Source organism: Sipha flava, unplaced genomic scaffold, assembly GCF_003268045.1.
Source record: "Sipha flava isolate LNK unplaced genomic scaffold, YSA_version1 210_pilon_pilon, whole genome shotgun sequence".
Classification (NCBI taxonomy): domain Eukaryota; kingdom Metazoa; phylum Arthropoda; class Insecta; order Hemiptera; family Aphididae; genus Sipha; species Sipha flava.
In genome coordinates, this window is record NW_020272822.1 from 162,907 (window position 1) to 182,131 (window position 19,225).

The 19,225-nt window shown below is 29.1% G+C and overlaps 2 protein-coding genes across 3 annotated transcripts; both read left to right on the forward strand.

Annotated features, from left to right (window-relative positions):
* Window positions 1-7,325: 7,325 nt before the first annotated feature.
* Window positions 7,326-10,257, forward strand: LOC112682771 (E3 SUMO-protein ligase PIAS1-like). Of its 2 annotated transcripts, none has more exons than XM_025553497.1 (3): window positions 7,326-7,582; window positions 8,269-8,962; window positions 9,034-10,257. In XM_025553497.1, the coding sequence occupies exons 2-3, from the start codon at window positions 8,278-8,280 to the stop codon at window positions 10,182-10,184; spliced, it is 1,836 nt and encodes a 611-aa protein (XP_025409282.1). In that variant the 5' UTR covers window positions 7,326-7,582; window positions 8,269-8,277; the 3' UTR covers window positions 10,185-10,257. The 2 variants fall into 2 exon arrangements, with proteins under 2 accessions (XP_025409282.1, XP_025409281.1); XM_025553496.1 differs by having other exon boundaries at window positions 7,327-7,582; window positions 8,266-8,962.
* A 1,463-nt stretch (window positions 10,258-11,720) lies between these two features.
* On the forward strand, window positions 11,721-12,671 carry LOC112682757 (ATP synthase subunit d, mitochondrial-like). The gene is made up of 3 exons (XM_025553470.1): window positions 11,721-11,940; window positions 12,060-12,228; window positions 12,309-12,671. Exons 1-3 carry the CDS (start codon window positions 11,819-11,821, stop codon window positions 12,567-12,569), a joined length of 552 nt encoding a protein of 183 aa, XP_025409255.1. The 5' UTR covers window positions 11,721-11,818; the 3' UTR covers window positions 12,570-12,671.
* The last annotated feature ends 6,554 nt before the right edge of the window (window positions 12,672-19,225 follow it).

Sequence of the window (19,225 nt, forward strand, 5' to 3'; positions counted from 1 at the left end):
CTACGACACAACATGGAAACCATATATACTAAATAGTCTCTCTAAAGTACTCAGCCAGAATCAATTATTCAATTTTGTCAGAAATTTTCTAAAAACAAGAACATTCCAAGTAAGAATTAACCATACGCTATCGGAGGTGTTCTCACAGATTAACGGAGTCCCTCAAGGATCAACCATATCCGTTACTCTTTTCCTTATAGCCATCAACAATATCACTCAAAACATATCCGTACCTGTCCAATCTACCCTTTACGCGGATGACTTTAACATTTATTGCCGAAGCAAAAACCTAGAAACAGTCCAAACCCACCTACAACTCGCCATCAACAACCTCCAAAAATGGACTCAAACATCCGGATTCACTTTTTCACCTGAAAAATCACAATGCATTGTATTTACACGCAAGCGCACTCAAAATCAAATTAACATAAAAATGGGCGATCATTACTTAAAAAATAATAATACAATCAAAATACTCGGCATAACATTTGACAAAAGATGCTCATGGACCCATCATATCAATTCACTGAAAACATCAATCTCTCCACGCCTAAATATTATAAAAATGTTATCCCACACATCATGGGGCTCCAAAACACACATTTTGCTAACAATCTATAAGTCACTTATACTCTCCAAACTTGACTACGGATCCTTTATTAGGACCACAGCAAATAAATCGACAAAAAAAAAACTTGATACAATTCACAACGCAGGTCTCCGTATGTCAATCGGCGCTTATCGTTCAAGTCCAATACCCAGCATATATAACTTAGCCGGCATACCCCCACTTGATATAAGAAGACTTAAAATAACATTAAATCATGAATTAAAATTAGCAAGCACCCTTCCGACTCTCGACTTCAACCCAAAGCTCAAAACATTATCAACACTACTCCATGAGAACAATTTAGACATCTCTAATGTATTAAATGTTACGCCTCCCCTCACTCCCCAATGGAAAAATTTCAATGAAGCTAACACCGAACTCTCTAAATTAAAAAAAAAAAAGACACAGCCCCGTCTATATACAAACAAGAATATTTGCACCTTATCCAAAACATCCATAGCGAAAAAATGTACACGGATGCGTCCAAAAACCAAGTCGGGGTCGGAGCTGCAGTAATCTGGAACAACACTGAATTCTTATACAAACTTCCAAGCTCCTGTTCAATTTTTACAGCAGAGTCATTCGCCATAATTAAAGCTCTTGATTTAATAACCGAACACCACCTCCAAGACACCATTATCTTCACCGACTCTCTCAGTGCTATCAACAACATCAAAAATACATATAACCCTTCTGACATAGGCCTACAGATCCAAAATAAAATATACACGCTTCGAAATACCTATAATTACAAAATAAAACTCTTCTGGATCCCCGGACACTCCAACATCATAGAAAATGAGCACGCTGATCTCGCAGCCAAAACCGCTATCACATCTACACTATCATCATGCAGACAAATCATCTCCTCCAGAGACATACAAAAACTCATAACAAATAAATGCCAACTAAAATGGCAACAGAAATGGTCATCCTACTCCACTAAATTAAATCAAATCAAACACAATATAGACAACTGGACATTTCCCCTCGAAATACACAGAAAATTCGAAGTCATCCTGACTAGACTCAGGATCGGACACACCCATATATCCCACAGTTTCCTGATGGCCAAAGAAGAGCCTCCAATATGCACAGCCTGCGGTGTTCAAGTCACTATAAAACACATACTCACAGAATGCCGAATATACCACAACACTCGAAAAAATATCAAATTACCAGAATCACTAGCGGAAATACTCAACAACCACCCTCAATCCATTGCCAACATCATCCAATTCATCACAATCTCCAATCTGTACACCAAAATATAATAAAATATAATGTAAGATATATGTAAAAAATATATGTAATGTAATAAATATATGTAAACCCAATGGCCCATGCTGCCGAGGGTCCTTTTTTTTTCATTAAAAAAAAAAAAAAAAAAAAATATGCAAAAAAAAATGTATCACCATGTAGACACCACTCATGAATTAAGATAGAACTATCTTAATTTATGACACCACTCTATCATGAATCTGTCTATTCCATAGAGTAATATTCCTCTATGGTTTATTCACAGTCGATTAGAGAACCGCATATAAAATATGGGTAAATACCCGGTATTTACCCAACAATATTTACCTTCCCTTCGGCTTAGCCAGTGATCCATCATTAGCTATAGCTCCCGGCCATAAGTTGAAAGGAGCCACAATGAGTTTTATAATCGTTATCCAACAAATATACTGGTTTATCAATTGATTGTGACTACCACAATGTACGTATAAATATACTATACTTATTTTAATTAATAATTATTAAAAATTACTTAATCTGAATTAAAAATAAAAATTTTTTCGGAGGATAAGACTCACCACCAGACGTAATAGTCTCCTTTATATTATGACTAGGGACTGGATTTATATACACAAACAATCCTCAAAATATGTTTTTAAAAATGCTGTAATATGCTAAAAAATATATATTTATTTTTAAATATGTACTTAAATATTCACTTAAAATGTTGTTTAAAATTATGTACAAATATGTGAAATGTATTATAAATGTAAAAATAAGTATTAATTAATACGGTATTAAAAAAAGTGTAAAAAAGCTTTAAAAATATTTTTTCGTCAAGTCGACACTTGAATTATATATTATTTTTATACATATATATATATATATATATATATGTTGTGTATATAACTATAATATGAGATATGAGTAAGTAATCTTATTTTTGAAAATAACGACCGGTCGCAATTTTATCGATATTATGTGGCTTTGAACGTGAAAATACGACGAAAACGAATATATGTGCTATTAATAATAATATGCACTATAAAACTACAAATATGCATTGAATATGCATTTAATAGGTAAAAACGTTGAAATATGCAAAACATGCAAAATTAAATTAGTGTTATTTTAATAAGAAAGATCTAAATCGGGGACAATGCTCATCAGATTTCAAAAAGCTTATTCTAATACATATATGCATTTGCATATAAATTCGGTCCCTAATTATGATCATAATTTGGTTATGATCACGACCGACGGCGGCGGCTGAGCATTAGCGCTGAAATTAAAAAAATAAACAACGGCTGCTGTCTTTCATGCTATTCATAATTCATAAGCAATTAAATTTTTTGTAAATGTCCAAACGTACAGCCAATCGTACAAATTGTCTCGTATGTGTATGCGAACATCAAAACTTAAACACTCAATTTACATTTTTTTTTCTTTTTGAATCAAACAAAAAATTTATTTGCTTAGAAGTTAGTCAAAAAATTAACATAACGTAAATCACTGTTTAGGCTATATGCCGAACATCAATAATTTAGATGAACTCATGTAACTATATTGATTTGGTTGCACCCAATCAAAAAGGCTTTTTTTGTCATTGATTTCGGTAGAGTGAACCATCTGTTTTCATATAGTCTCTAATATTACTATCTGGTAATAAATTAGCACAATTAAAGATATTGATTTTAATTAAATAATATTTATTACTTATTTAATCGATCTAACATGTAATCAATCACTAAATCACAATATGTAATCATATCATTCCTTATCATAATTTAAACATTTTATTTTTATACCTTAAAATTGAAGCTTTTGACAATTTAAAACCATTAATATTGGAATTTATAAAAATAAGAATTTTAATAAAATAAAATCAATCTAAAGTGTACAGTATAAATTAACAATACGATCACAGATTAAATAAAACCAAATGGTCCACTTCTGAATTTACCGGTCTAGAGCCACGTCATACGTGCAAGTTACCACATACGAGAAATGAAATTATTGTACAATACTTATTACTATAATTATTGTATTAAAATATTTTAATATTACGTCAGTGATGCCCGGTTAAAATTCTATAATTTCTCATACAATTTTTTTTTCGTAACACTGATAGCACTGCTATAAAGTACTCTGGGCCAGTGGTGGCACGAAATATTTTATTTCATGAGTCCTGTTAGGATTTTGTACACCCACCCAACCACCTAAACAGAAATGTAAGGGTAGTTTGTAAAAAGAGCTCCTCCCACTATTCGTTCTACATGCTACATACCACTCGATACCCAATGGTCAATACCCACCCACTAACTTAAGTCCAGGAACTCAAAAATCTGCCGTCACGCCGCCATTGCTCTGGGCTTATATACATATTTGAAAATTACGTGGCTCGCATAGAGTGCTGTCGGTTTACTGTAATCCTCAAATTATTGTTTTCAATTGTAAATACCATATACATAAATTTAAAAATAGAAAATCTTAACCTTGGTTTATAACCAGTTGTATACACAATTGTAATTGTTAGCGCTAAATTATATTTTTTTGCTCTTTTAGTACATTAACAGACTATTTGAAAACAGATAGCTCATTCGGCTCGTAAACAAAAACTATGAATATTATCTTAAATCAGTGTGACCGCAGTGCAGGTATGAAATTTCGTTTGGAAGATGACAAAAAAAAATGTCCTGATTCCTACCGGGCGCCAACATTGAAATTCATACTAACTACCTGCTCATGCCTTACGAGTGGGGGTTGCATTGTTTAGGTTCTGACCTTTCACATTCCTTAAGAGTTAGGTTATCCTGGCCTCTAGTTGCTGTTTTTGTGATTTCCATGTGAATTATTAGTTGACTATTGACAAAGTGTGTAAGTTTCAAAATATTTATTTTTTTGTATACAATTTGGTGTTGTGCTCTTTACTTAATTAGAAAATGCCGGTTAGTATAAACAATTTTTTATGAATAATTTTATTATAGTTATGTAAAAATAATATTTAGTTATAAATTATTAAGCAATCATGAATGTAATTAATATTTCTTAAATTATGCATTTATTAATATTGACTATTATATATTTAATTTATGGCTGGGCTGTTGAGTACATTGTCAATGTTGTTACATTGTCAATTATTATTTATTACTCTATAATTTAAAATTTCTGTTTTTTTGAGAACAATTTTAAGTTTTGTCACTTTCTTACAAATTTAATAATTTACAAGCCATAAGATAACTGAAAATTATCCTTTTATTAATCATTTTATGTTTTAATTCAACTTAAAATGTCGAGTTGTGTTATTTGAGGCAGAATTGTATGAGTGTTATTGCATGAGTGGTACCACTGCAGCACGTCCGTTTGCGATGTAGTTGATTTATCATGTAAACGCCCATTACTTGTCCCAAGTATGGCACTTCTACGGCACCATACCATCGGTATCTACGGTACTACCATATCTACAGTATTATACCATCTTCATTAAATTTCGTGTCCGTGGATTGCTATGACCGATGAGTTGTACAAACTGTCAGTGATTTTTTAGATGCTTACTAGTTTTTATAGTTATTTTAGCTGAAAATATTTATTGCCTTTAGTTTTAAATTTAATTTTTCTTTGTGAACATAATATATAACTGGTTATTAGTCATCATTTGTAGTTTTCATTTGTTTTTAACAAAATTTGTTGTTTAAAATAAGTATTTACTCTAGTATAGTTATATTTTCCAAGTACGTATTATTATAAATATAATATTTAATTGAAATTCTTTATTTATACAGCTTCAACAGATTTAAAACTTAAAAATGTGTGACGAAGAAGTTACTTTGGTAATTAACAACGGATCAAATTTATTCAAATGCTGTTTATATAGAACTGTTTGTTGACAACTGGGTAAAAATATAATGACTTTATGAGTAATATGCGTTTTCGAGTAAAATTACTTATATTATTAGTCCTCATAATGGAAAGAATAGTTTTGGTTGAACAAAGAACGTTATAAGAATAAGTTTTATAGGAAATTACGTCTAATTCATGAAAGTTTACTTACCTTGAAATTCTCCGTTGATTACTGTATCGTGGCAATTTGAAAAGGCATGAAAAATGTATAATTATACACTTTTGAAAACAATTTAATGTGCCCCCGGAAAAACATCCATTTCTTATTATTGAAATTGCATCGAACTCCATAGCTAACCGTAAAAATATGACTAAGATAAAGTATTGCATTTAATGTTTTCTACATGATTTCTTCAATCTAACTTTCAATTGAACTAACAAATAACGTTTGAAACATTCAAAACTCTCTATATAATAATGTTAAACAAGTTGTACTTGCACAGTTCGCAACTGGTCGCATTACTGGAATAGTCTTGAAGCTTATGAGACACACCATTGGTATAATTCAAACCCATCATTTCGAAGTATAGGTACAGTTGCAAACAGTGTGCACTGTCTTTGAATTTCTTTCAAAAAATATTTACCACCGCTTTGATCACTACTAGGAATCCTACAAACTATCCTTTGTGTGAGTATATGAAAAGATATGAAAAGTATAATAAGCAAAGCCGTACCAAGCCATTTTTTATCTTGAGGTAGAACTAAAGTAATGCGTCCCCTAGATTGTAGGGTATAATTCGATTCGGAAAAATCTGAAAATAATATAAAACTATAATAATAATAATAAATACTAAAATAATTCAATAATTGTAAAGTTATAATGGATTAAATAATGAAGAAATATCTTTTATATTGAAAATATATTATTGCGTTTATGGATCGGTGCGTAGTAATCCAATACATTTAATTATAATATTGTCAATTATACAATACTATACAATAATTAATACTTTTTCTTAAGTTAAACATTTAATATTTTTGAGCCCTTTGGCTTCAGACGCCCAAAGCAAGTGACTTTCTCGCCTCATTCTAGTTGCGGCTCTGATAATAGGGTATATAAAGTATTTTTCCTTATATATTTATTTCATGTATTATTAAATACCTATAAATAATTAAATTAATCGGTATAATTTTTTTTTCTTTTATCAAAAAAGATTTTACATAAAATAATTAATCCATGCGTAAAAATTAGTGTTTTAGTTTATTGCAAAAAAAAAAAATTACAATAAAATTCATGTTATTCAGAAAAGGATATTTTGATTTATATTTCAATTAATTTTAACATTGCCTGTCATGGGATTTAAATTTCGTATTAATAATAAGGAAAATAATGGATTATTGTGATTTGTAATTTCAAATAATTTAGTAAACAAGAACTCGAGAAGCACGAATTGAGATAATTATCTTAGTCCGTGTCGAGAAGTATAAAATTTAAAAATAATATTATTATTTTATGTTATGTTTTTCACACTGTAATTTCTAACCGAAGGTAAATAACACGGACTAAGATATCTTAGTCCGTGGTCCGTGGTAAATAATAATGATGGATACTTGATATCACTTTATCTATAGTGGTCGGCTTGTTATTATTATCACCATCCAATTATGTTTGGTCATATTCTTAGTGATGGCACCTGGTTTTGAAAGTGATTTGTGGACATGATCAACCGTTATTGTGTATTGAATCTATTACCCTCAGAACAGTTTATTACAACTGTCACATATTTATTAAAATTCATTGATATTAATTGATATTCAGAGAGAATATATTACGTATGGTGTGTTGTTTTGAATTTGCTGTGTACTGCAATTTATAAAGAAAATCCTTCCCAGGTATTTATTTCTTCTTTTAAAATGAAAAAATTATATATTATGTACTAAAATATGAATATACAACATGTACTGTAACCAGTTTTAAAGTTGTTGGTTATCCTCCAACCATTAATGAATTGTTGGATGTTTCATAAATTTAAGATCAAATACAAATAAATACAATTTAGTAAAGTTGATTATTCACATTCAAATTAAAGTACAAGAATAAATGTAAGTTTTTGTTGTATTAATTATGTGATAAAAATTTAAGTCAAAACAAGTGGTAGAAGGATATGCAACTAGTTAAACTTTTTTTGTAATACCGACAAAGTTAATTTATTATTTTTTTTTATTTAGACGTTCAAACAATTTTTCTATTGTAAATTATTTAGATGAATCATAAAAAATGAAAACCTGCCTAGAATGTATGTGTTTTTTAATCTTGCGTGATTCATTAATTTGTTCAATTTTTTTAAAACTGTTTATTGATAATAAAAATGAACCTTGTGAAGTTGAATTTAAACATTTTATAAAATACAGTCCAATCCACTTATTAGGATTTCTTTCAATTTTAGCAAAGTATTTGGTTGGATATCAAAAAGTTTAATTGTAATAATCTGATTTTCTAGGTCTCTAGATTGTTTTTAGCAAATTTGACTGTACATTTAAATCAGAATAATACTAAATAATTTTATTATTTTTAGAAGATTTCTACAATGAATATCAATTACAACGAAGAAACATATAGACAAATGCTGGCCTGTTTTCGGACTAATGATTTACAAAACTTATTAGGTGCATTTGGTCGTAATAAAGCTGGACGAAAAGCTGAGTTGAAAGATCGTGCACTTGATTTATTACGGAATAGACCATTGACCTTTAATTTTCAAGCATATTTAGCAAAAATTTCTGAGATTTATCGTTCTATGCAAATTGATGTACCAAATTCTAATATAATGCAAAATGCAATGCAACGAGCTAATATGATGAATATGGGTGTGCAGGATAATCAACAAAGATTTTTTCCACCTCCTCCACAGTATAACCAATCAACAATACATATGGCGCGAGCTGGTTTACCCCAAGCTATGCCCCAAGTTCAAAGAAGCATGTATGGAAACAATAATTACCCGTACGGTTATCAGCAAAATGCTCCTCGTAGAATAATAAGTCAAGCACCAATAAATCAGTCAATGCATGTAGCTACAGCAGATCCAATGGGATTTGATTTGAATGCATTAAATCCTGGGAACAATAATTCTTTGGGTGGACCACCACCCGTTCAATCTCTAGCCAATATCAAGTTAAAGAAATTACCATTTTATGAAATAATTGGGGAAATAATTAAGCCAACCATTCTAATTGGCCAAGAGAGATGTTCATTGCAAAATGTAACAAGAGGTAAAATTGTATAACATTATTATATAAGCATGTTGAAATCATGAGTTATTTTATGTTGACTTTATTTGCAGGTATGAGAGAAGCAGTATTCAAATTTATCTTGTCTCCTGAGCAAGCAACTCTAATTGGAATGAATCGTGATGTTTCAAATCTATCAAAAGTTGAATATATTTATTTAGTACAAATTCGAATCTGTCTTCTTGAGCCAGGAGCTACTGAAATAACTGATTTTTTGCCTCTTGGACTTCACATTCGAATAAATAATAAAGCTTGTCAGTTACCACCATCTGCTCCTAATGTTCGACCAGGAACTGAAGCTAGACGATCACCAAGACCTATCAGTATTTCTCATGGTCTCAAACTTAATCCAAGTATTGCTAATACAATTGTCGTAAATTGGACTCCAGATGGGAAGAATTATGTTTTTGGATTGAACTTTGTAAAAAAATTGAGTTCAGAAGTTTTGTTGGAGAGACTTATAGAGAAAGGGGCCAGAAGTTCTAAGGAAACAAAAGACTATATTATCAAAAAGTTGGCTGATGTTGATCCTGATTTAGCTACTACATCTTATCGTTTTTCTCTGTTGTGTCCCTTGGGAAAGATGAGAATGAAGATGCCTGCAAAATCTGTTAATTGTGATCATTTACAATGCTTTGACGCGAGTATATATATTTTAATGAATGAAAAAAAACCAACATGGTTATGCCCAACTTGTAATAAATCTTGTGTGTATGATGACATTCAAATTGAAAATTATTTTTTGGAAGTGGTTACAAATCCTAATCTTTCTGAGAGTAGTAAAGAAATTGAAATATTAGCTGATGGTACATGGAGAATATATGAAGAGAAAAAAGATACAGAAATGTCTCCTGAAGTTAAAGAAGCCCCTATAGACTCAGTTAATATAGATGATAGTGATGAAGAAACTGTTGAACTAAAAAAAGAAACTAAACCAGAAAGCTCTAAAGAGCCAGAAAACTTGAAATCATCTTTTGTTGACTTAACATTAAGTGATGATGAGGAACCACATAATGAAAAAGAAAAACAGGAAAACGAGGCTCAGGCCGCTGATGCTGCACAGTCAGCTGCTGTTGTAGATTTAAAACCACAGTTTCAAGTACAGCCACAACAAGCTGTTACCAGTTCAGAGCAAGGAGTAGTTATTGAAATTGATAGCCCTTCACCTCCTGTAAGTCCTACGCCTACAACATCAGCTTCCTAATTCATATATATTTTATAATTGTAGTTTACTTTTAATTTTTAATTTTTCATGTTTTTAAGTTGAAATTGCTTAATATTATATACATTTATTTTTTAGGATTTAAGAATAAAACATTTCAATTTTTTTTGCATACAAATTGTTAAAAAAAAAAAATTATCTTCTATTATTATCATAACTTAATAAATAATTATTATAAAATAAGAATAAAATTATGTTAATATTTTCATACAATAGGCGATAAATATGTTCATGTAATTTTTCATGCCGAGTGTCATATGCATAAATAAAGATAAAACAAAATTTTGATTTAGGACATAAGCAAAAAGTAATACTTTTTTAAATTTAATTCATACTTTTCTTCCATAAGATAGTATTTAAAATACACAATAGTTAAAATATTTTAAGTATTCAAAACGTGTTTAATAACTGATACTAAAACCTATTATTTTTTAATATTTATGTATACAGCTATTGGCTACACACAATAAAATATAATGTAACATGTAAGCATGGGCGAAGGGGCGATTGCCTTCCCCTCCCTAATGAATTCATATTTAAGAAATTGATTGTGTGTGAGATACGCATATTGATAATACAACTGTTTATCTATAATTTATATTTCCTAGTTTTATTGTGTTTAAATTATAAATGTAATTTTGTTTACGAGAAATAAGAGATTTTAGTTATATACAGTATAAAACATAAAACTACTTGTTTTATACATACGTATAATACGTGTTTTATATTATATCGTATATATGTTTCAACCCTGATATTTATATATATCTCGATTATGTAGTAATTTAATGATTATTGAAATCATTCCATAATTTTCACGGATAAAAAACTTTTTATTCGTGATAATTTTTTGCGGTGGAAATCATCAAATGAAATAATCAAATCGTAATCATATAATTTAACTCGATAGTTGTTTTATTTGTCAATATGTGAGGAAAATATAAAATACACATAATAATGGTTTTACTACAACGTTTAAGTTAATGTTACAACCAAGATAGATAAACAAATTGTATTTTTTATCCATCTCGATGTGTTACAATCACAGTTTAAGATATACAGTAAGTACAAGGTTTATAGATAATAGAGGTTGCCTCATAGTAGTGATGTTAAAAAGTATCAGTCGTTGCTACTTTTCACAGTGATCCAATGAGTAGCAGTAGCAGTGACGATATCACAAATCTGTTAATTTGCAAAGTTAGCATTGATAATCTGTAGTTATAATTGATAAGCGATAGTTAGGTTTTTATATTTTATTTTTTATAAAAGGATTTTGTAATTTTATGTTGGTTACGTCGGCTAGGTAAAAAAAAACTTTTTTTAATTATTAATATAATACGGGAAATTAATTTTTCTAAGGCTGGCATAACCGATCTCCCGAAATTCGATTTTGGTGATAACTCGTTGTTATCAAAATCGGGAGAACTGTACCAGCTCCTTGATAATAAATGAGTTATATATTTTATTTTTGCAAAGTGTTCAACCTGACTATTAATTGTCGTCAGTTCAGCTGCTTTGATAACACCATACAATTTTTACGCATAATCACACTGTCTTCTCTTTGACTTTTTTTGTGCATTTGTATTTCAATTCTTACGTTCGATTTTCATCTCAAAATGTCAGGCAAACGTATTGCTCAATCCAGCGTAAACTGGGCCGCGATTGCTGAACGTATACCAGAAACCGAAAGAGCGTCTTATTTGGCCTTCAAGTCCAAGTCTGATGTATACCTTCGCAAGTATGTTGAGGTCATTTAAAGGCCACACGCCCTTTAACTATTATACTTGAATATTGTAACTCAATGAATGTAAAAATTATAATGTAGAATGATGCTTAATGTTCGGTGTATGGTTTTAGAATGTTGACTTTACCAGCTGAACCTCTAAAAATCGATTGGGCGCTGTACAAAAGTAAAGTTGCTCTACCCGGTCTAGTTGAAAACTTTGAAAAATTGTATGGGGCAGTTAAAATCCCATACCCTGAAGACAAATATACTGTGGCTATTGATAATCATGAAAAGGAAATTGTAATTGTTTTTATTACTGGCCTCCAAGTTGTATAATACATAAGTATCTTTTTAAATATATATTTTTTTATTATTCATAGGTAAAAGGCATTGAACAGTTTAAAATTGAATCGGAGAAAATAATTAAACAAGCAGAAAATAGGGTTGAAGTAATTAGTAAAATGCTGCCATACAGTCAAATGACATATGAAGATGCTGCTTACATTGAACCCGAGTTAACATTAGATTTGGAAAACAAACCATCATTCTGGCCTCATCAAGATATTGATTACGTATTTGATGAACCAGAGGAAGAAAATGCAAAAATTGAAGAACAAAAAAAAATTGATGCTGCTCATTAAGTAAAGAATATTTCATAGTTTTCAATTAAATATTTTACTCTGGTTTTCCAATAAACTTATAGAAACACATTTATATATTATAAATTAATGATTAAATTTGTAGATTGTTATGTTTTATTTGGAAATCTGTATAATTTATTCTGTAAGCACTAGTATTGCAGTAATATTGCATCAAGCTGATCATCATAAGTATTGAATAAATAAATTAAAAAAGTACTTGAATTTATTATTTTATTTTTATTATATCTATTACAAAGAGTAATATACATATATATGTCTATAATTTGGTGGTATGACTCGGTTCCAAAGTTACACTAGTTTAAGTTAGTCATAATGTAGTGATAAATACGTATTATTATCATAGATAGTATTTCTTATTTATTTTACCCTATCAATTTATGGTTTTAGCCATATTTCTATATTTAATAATCTACCGTGTCTACGTTATTACGTGTTATAAAATGATAGCTTTGTGAATTATTGTTTAGTTTTAGCATTGATTTTATAATATTTTTATATATTATATTATAATATTTATAATCAATGGCTATAGTATAATACAGTGGCATATATAGGTACGGGGTAGGGGGGTAAATATTCACAAATGTTCATAAAATATAATTCTGGGACATTAGGTACTATATAATTTACAATTAATATAAGTCAGCCTTTGGATTTAACACTCAATTTTTATAATTTAATAATAGTAGTTACAATAATCTTATAAATTAGGTTAAGTTTAAATTATTATGAAAATATGTATGTAATATATTTTTAGTAAGGCAATATTATGAGGTGATCTATTCACTACTAACTTGTCATTATACTTACAAATTAGTCTTCTTTAGTTTTAATGTTTGATCGAATAACATATTTATAACATTCTAGTTCAGTTACTACTTTGTTAATGAACGACTTCGGTAAATACAGATTAATTTTGTAAATTGTAATGGTAAAAACAATAACTCATTGTGATAAAATTACAATCATTATTATAATAGGTACTTGTTTCATTTGCGGCAAATTTGAATCGTTCAATCAGAGAACAACGGTCATGTAGCAATTATTATTAACATGTACAACATGTTAATATGCGGCCCGGGCCCACAGTGAAATTTCAGATTCAATTAAAACATTATTATGCATATTGCTAAATTATAAAATTATATATTTATATAAACCATGGCCCGTACATACTATTATTAATGTTGTCCTATGCCATGTATGTTGTTTTTGAGGTATAAAATTCACGTTAATGACTGATACCATGGATTATGATTACAATGACCAATCAAAATACGAGTAACTATGAAAGGACACGACAAATAAAGCTGTCTATGGTACTTACATTACGGACTATACCTAGATATCTTAGCAACCTTAGACCGTGGTTTACATAGGTGGTACCACAGACTTTATGAATTATATTCATATAATCTGTGATAGTATGTTGATAACGCGTTCTATTTTTAGAATTGGATTTCTGTTTACTTCTATATTTATATTGTTGTATGTTATCAATTTATCATGGGTTGCTAGGAATTGTTTTGTCGATTGTTTTATGCCGATCGCACACCAAAAGAGCAAAACAGCGTTGGACAGTGTCAGTCATTTTCGTTTTAGTCAACTAAAAACAATTTGTTTTTATAAAGTATACACTATAAGACAAAATAAAAATCAGTTATCATCATGTCATCTGATGAATTGGTTCGATTTGCATGTGGTATTTAACAAAATTTGGAACAGAATCATAAAAAAAACAAAATATGTTAAATTATAACATATATCCGTTAAATAAAAACTTGGTCCTTGTCTCCAAAATCATAAATGGATGGTCTTATTGTCACTTAACTTATTAGTATTTCCCCATCACAAGTCATTATATGATAAGTGTATAGAAAATATTAAAAATATATACGAATTACAAAATACACACGAATAATAAAATAATTAGTTGTGACTAACGAAAAATATGGACACTCAAACAGTATCAGACATGACCAGGGCTCGGAAATTAAAGTATTTGCTTATTTTTATGGATTGACTTAAAATGTAGTAGAGTGCTATAGAAGTGTATATCAAGTTATAACACATATAATTATGAAATTTTAAAGTGCTTTTTTTGCTCTTTTCAGCAATTTTTAAAAAAAATGCTTATTTTCAGTTTTTCTAATTATTTTTGCGTATTTGACCAGTTTTTTTTTAATATTTTTATAGTTTTTTCCTGCAAAGGCATTTTTGATAAAATTAAAAATAAAAATAATTCTTCTTATCTACGTTGTCATGTAGTTCGTCGCCGCCCGAAGCATCGTTGTAGGGTTAACAAAGATATTCCAACGCTGAAAATAGAACTGAGTGTCAAACGTTAGAATGATCAAAAACAGAAAGAACAGTTTACATTTTATTTTTCAGAAAAATCCATAAAATCCTTAAAGTCTTGAAAGTAAAGATTTATTTTTATTTTATTTGATTTTTTAGTTAGAATTTTATAGTTTTTTTTTTTTTTTGTTTTTGAATAAATATTTTTGTTTAATTTTAAATTTTTTAAATGCTTATTTTAGTGCTTATAATGATGTTTTTAAACGCTTTTTTAAGCGCTGATTTTAATGATTTTAAGTGCTATAAGTCCCGAGTCCTGGTTATGGCTAATTGTGTTTTAAGGCAAAAAACGTTTACTACCTACCGTAGAAAAATGCTTAATTTATTATGTATCTAATTTAATAATAAATATATATTAATGCATTTAAATTCCTATATTTGTATAATTTATATCATAATTAAAACCACCCGTTCCCTAAAATATTTCTAGTTGTAACTATGGTGGGGGTAAATTGGTCCATAGTGAAAATAATTCCTGTATACGCCACTGGCATAATACCTTATATTTGTGGTCTAGATATATGATTTTCTTGCGCAGCGAGGTTTTAGGTTCACATATAAAGCATAATTCCATCCGCAACAGTATCAAGGTTTGTACAAAAGCTATGTTAGGCTTAGACTATAAATCCCCTTGGAGCGAAGCTCCATCCCCCCGAAAAGTGGCATTTAGGGGTAGTCGAGTTTGTGAGTGGTGCCGGTAGACGTAACGAGCAAAGTCCTAACATTTTTAAAATTAAAGTTCCGATTTTTCGATAAAAAAAATATAAAAATGTTTAGTTACGATAAGAGATTAGAATCAGGTACCTTCTGATTCGGGTTAATAGTCATTAACCATTAGACTTAGAGCTCCTAACTATTTAATAAAGATATTACCGTGGACCCAATTCGAGTATTATCAAATAACACTCCGGACCCAATTTGAGTATTATCGAATAACACCGGGACCCAAATCGTGTTTATTTTAAGTGATAAAAATATCTCGGAATCCCATTTGTGTTTTCCCTTTTTATGAAAGTTGGACCACTCTGACCTAGAACATTAGATGTTATGGAATGCTCTGCTTCCACGTGGTAAGAAAACTAAATGCCCAGTAATTTTTTCATATATTATTATGCATAGTAAAATGGCAGTTTAAATTTACTGGAAAAAATATAAACTCATTCTTCTATTCTGCATTTTTCATGCGTAAAGGTAAAAACAAATTCCACTAAGAGGATTGTCAATGCGTTCAGCATTTATTTATTTAACTACTTAATCGGGAAAGTAATTTACAATCACTTTAATATTTTATCTTATTTAGTAATTTATGAAAAATAATAAATTACATTTCTGAAGATGTAATCAACAAAAATATGAACGCTGAAGTGGTGCAACAAGTTCAGATATGTTTGAAAAATGTAGATTATGAATAATGTTAAACATTATTCTGTAATGAAACAAATAACTGGGACCTTGACAATGATCTAAAAATTAAGTTTTTGCCAGTAAAATCAAAAATTTAAGCACCATGTGAATTTTTAATTTACTCAATTTAAACGTGTTCAGTTTTTATTATGAATAGTGTTTACATATTAATATATTATATTATAATCGAATATGTTATTTTTTTAATATCTGTGTATTAAATTATACATATAACACAGTTCTCCGAGATATTTATTTTTATTTTGTTGTTTGTTTAATAATACCTGATCCATATAGATCTTAATGCGCATAATTTAAATCTGAAATTAGTTTGTCTCTATCACGTCTAGTTTTTTACAATTACGATTTACAAGGTAGTATAACATTTACATATAAATAATATACGTTATTATTTGATTTGAAATATTTTAATTGCTATAAATTTAACCAAAGTAAAATTCAAAATTAGTTAAATTTATAAAATTAAGTTAAATTCAAAATATTATTAAGCATATTTATTTAAAAAAAAATTTGTTTATTTTAATTCTTACTTTTAAAGTATTAAAAAAAAAAATAATTGTTAAAGTAACTTATTTTCGGTTCTTCTTTTTTGCAGGATTGTAAAAATTTACTAAATTTATTTGATTTTCTTTTGTAGCTTTGTTTATCGGTTTTACGTTTTAAACACCAGCAGTAATCGGCCATCATATTAACATTTCATCGACCTTGATATCGTCTTTCCATCTCTTTAATGTCTTGATGAAAACGTTCACTTTGTTCTTCACTTAATGAACCCAAATTTTCCGAAAAATAATCAATATGCGAATTTAAAAAATGCAATTTTATGCTCATATTACAGCCCAATACTTGTAAAATTTTCAGTAAATCGACTACGATCGATTTATTATCTGGATCTTTCGTATTACTTAAAAATGTCGACACCACGCTTTTAAAACTAATCCATGAATTTTTTTCTACGGTGGTAATACTATTTTGAAAATCTGTATCTTTCATTAGTATTCTGATTTGTGGCCCGTAAAATATACTGTCTTTGAACTTTTTTTTAGATAATATAGGAAATTTATTGCATTGATATTGGAACCAATGTCCATTTTTATCAAGGGCCTTTAAAAATTGCTTCATTATTCCAACCTTTATGTGCAAAGGAGGTAATACAACTTTTTGTGGTTTAATTAAATTTTGACGTATTATATTTTTAGTTCCCAGTTCTAAGTTCTGTCTTTTTGGCTTTTTTCACCGTCCAATGTTTCATGCGATTTCTGCTGTCCCATTCGAATAAAAAACATGGAAACTTAGTATAGCTACCTTATTGACCTAATAACATTCCCAAAACTTATAATTCACCACAAACAATCCACTTATGTAGTGGATATTGAACTTTTTCTAACAGTAAATGCAAGTTTTCATAGATTTATTTTAAATTTACAGAATGTGCAATGGGTATAGACGCCAACTGGTTCCCGTTATGAAGTAAAACACCTTTTAGACTTCTTTTAGATGAATCTATAAACCACCTCCATTCGTTCACATCAATATATTTACCTAAATATTTAATTAATGCAGAAATATTATTACAAAATAAAGTGATCCATATCCTGAAAAAAATTGTTTGAATTCCATTTCACGATTCCTGTACCAATAAAAATTAGTACCTTTTGCAAGTAATTTTTTTCCTTTAAATCTCGAACACAAAATATCAGCTGCCTCTTTAGTAAGAGCTAAATTACGTATTAAATCATTTAATTCAAATTTATTGAAAAGTTGTGGAGCATCTGTGGTGTCAAGTTGAAAGTCTTCATCATTATTACTAAGATTGTCATCGGAATCTATAGAAGTATCTTAGTTTAAATAGTTTCAAAAGTTTCTGACGGTATAGATACTGGTAATTCAGGGCCATTTAGTAATGGTCATAAAGCAGTAGTTAAATTTGGGTAAATTAGTTTTGATTTATTTTTATTATTATAACCACAAATATTAATCATACAAAAATAGCAATCGTCAATATGATTTTTTGGTTCTCGCCAAACCATTGGTACTCCAAAAGGCATTGATAAATGCTTACCTTGTTTTCAATTTCGCAAACCTTCAACACAGGATCGACAAATAATATGGGGTGCCCAAGATTTATCTTGATCTCCTAAATTAATACCAAAATATTCGTGGTATACATTTTTAACAAAATTTGTTATGTTATTTCGTTGTTTTATTATAACATATTCACCACATATATAACAAAATAAAATTGAGTTGTTTTTACAACATCTTCTTTTAATGGTTTTAGACGTCATACTAAAACAAATTGAAAATCAAAAATCACACGAATAAAATCTTAGAAATGTGATATAGAATTCGGGTATTTTATGAAGAATAAAATGAATGTAACTATAGAGCAGTGGTTTCCAACTCAACATTAAGCACGGACCACTTTTATAAATTTTTCACCGTTATAACTGATTTCAATCCTCCCTCCTTATATCACTAATTTTTTTATACTTTTTTAGTATATAATTTTTATAAAATAAAATCAGAAATAAAGTATATGTTATGGAAAAATATTTTAACTTATATATTTAAAAATGTAATTTAATAAAAAGTGGTGGTACAAATTCAAATGTTACATTTTACGAACTTATATTAAAAAACTTGTCTAATGACAAAAAATAGAATAAATTTATATACTCAATGAATGTGACTTTTTAGGGCGCGCTTTTTTTACCAGTTGTGGAATTCTTGGAACGATGCTGTTGCTCAGTGCAAGTCCAGTGGCGTACTTGTGAAAAATTTTTGGGAGTGGCATAAATTAATTGCACAATTTTTTATGGTTATAATATAATTTGAAACTTTATTATAAA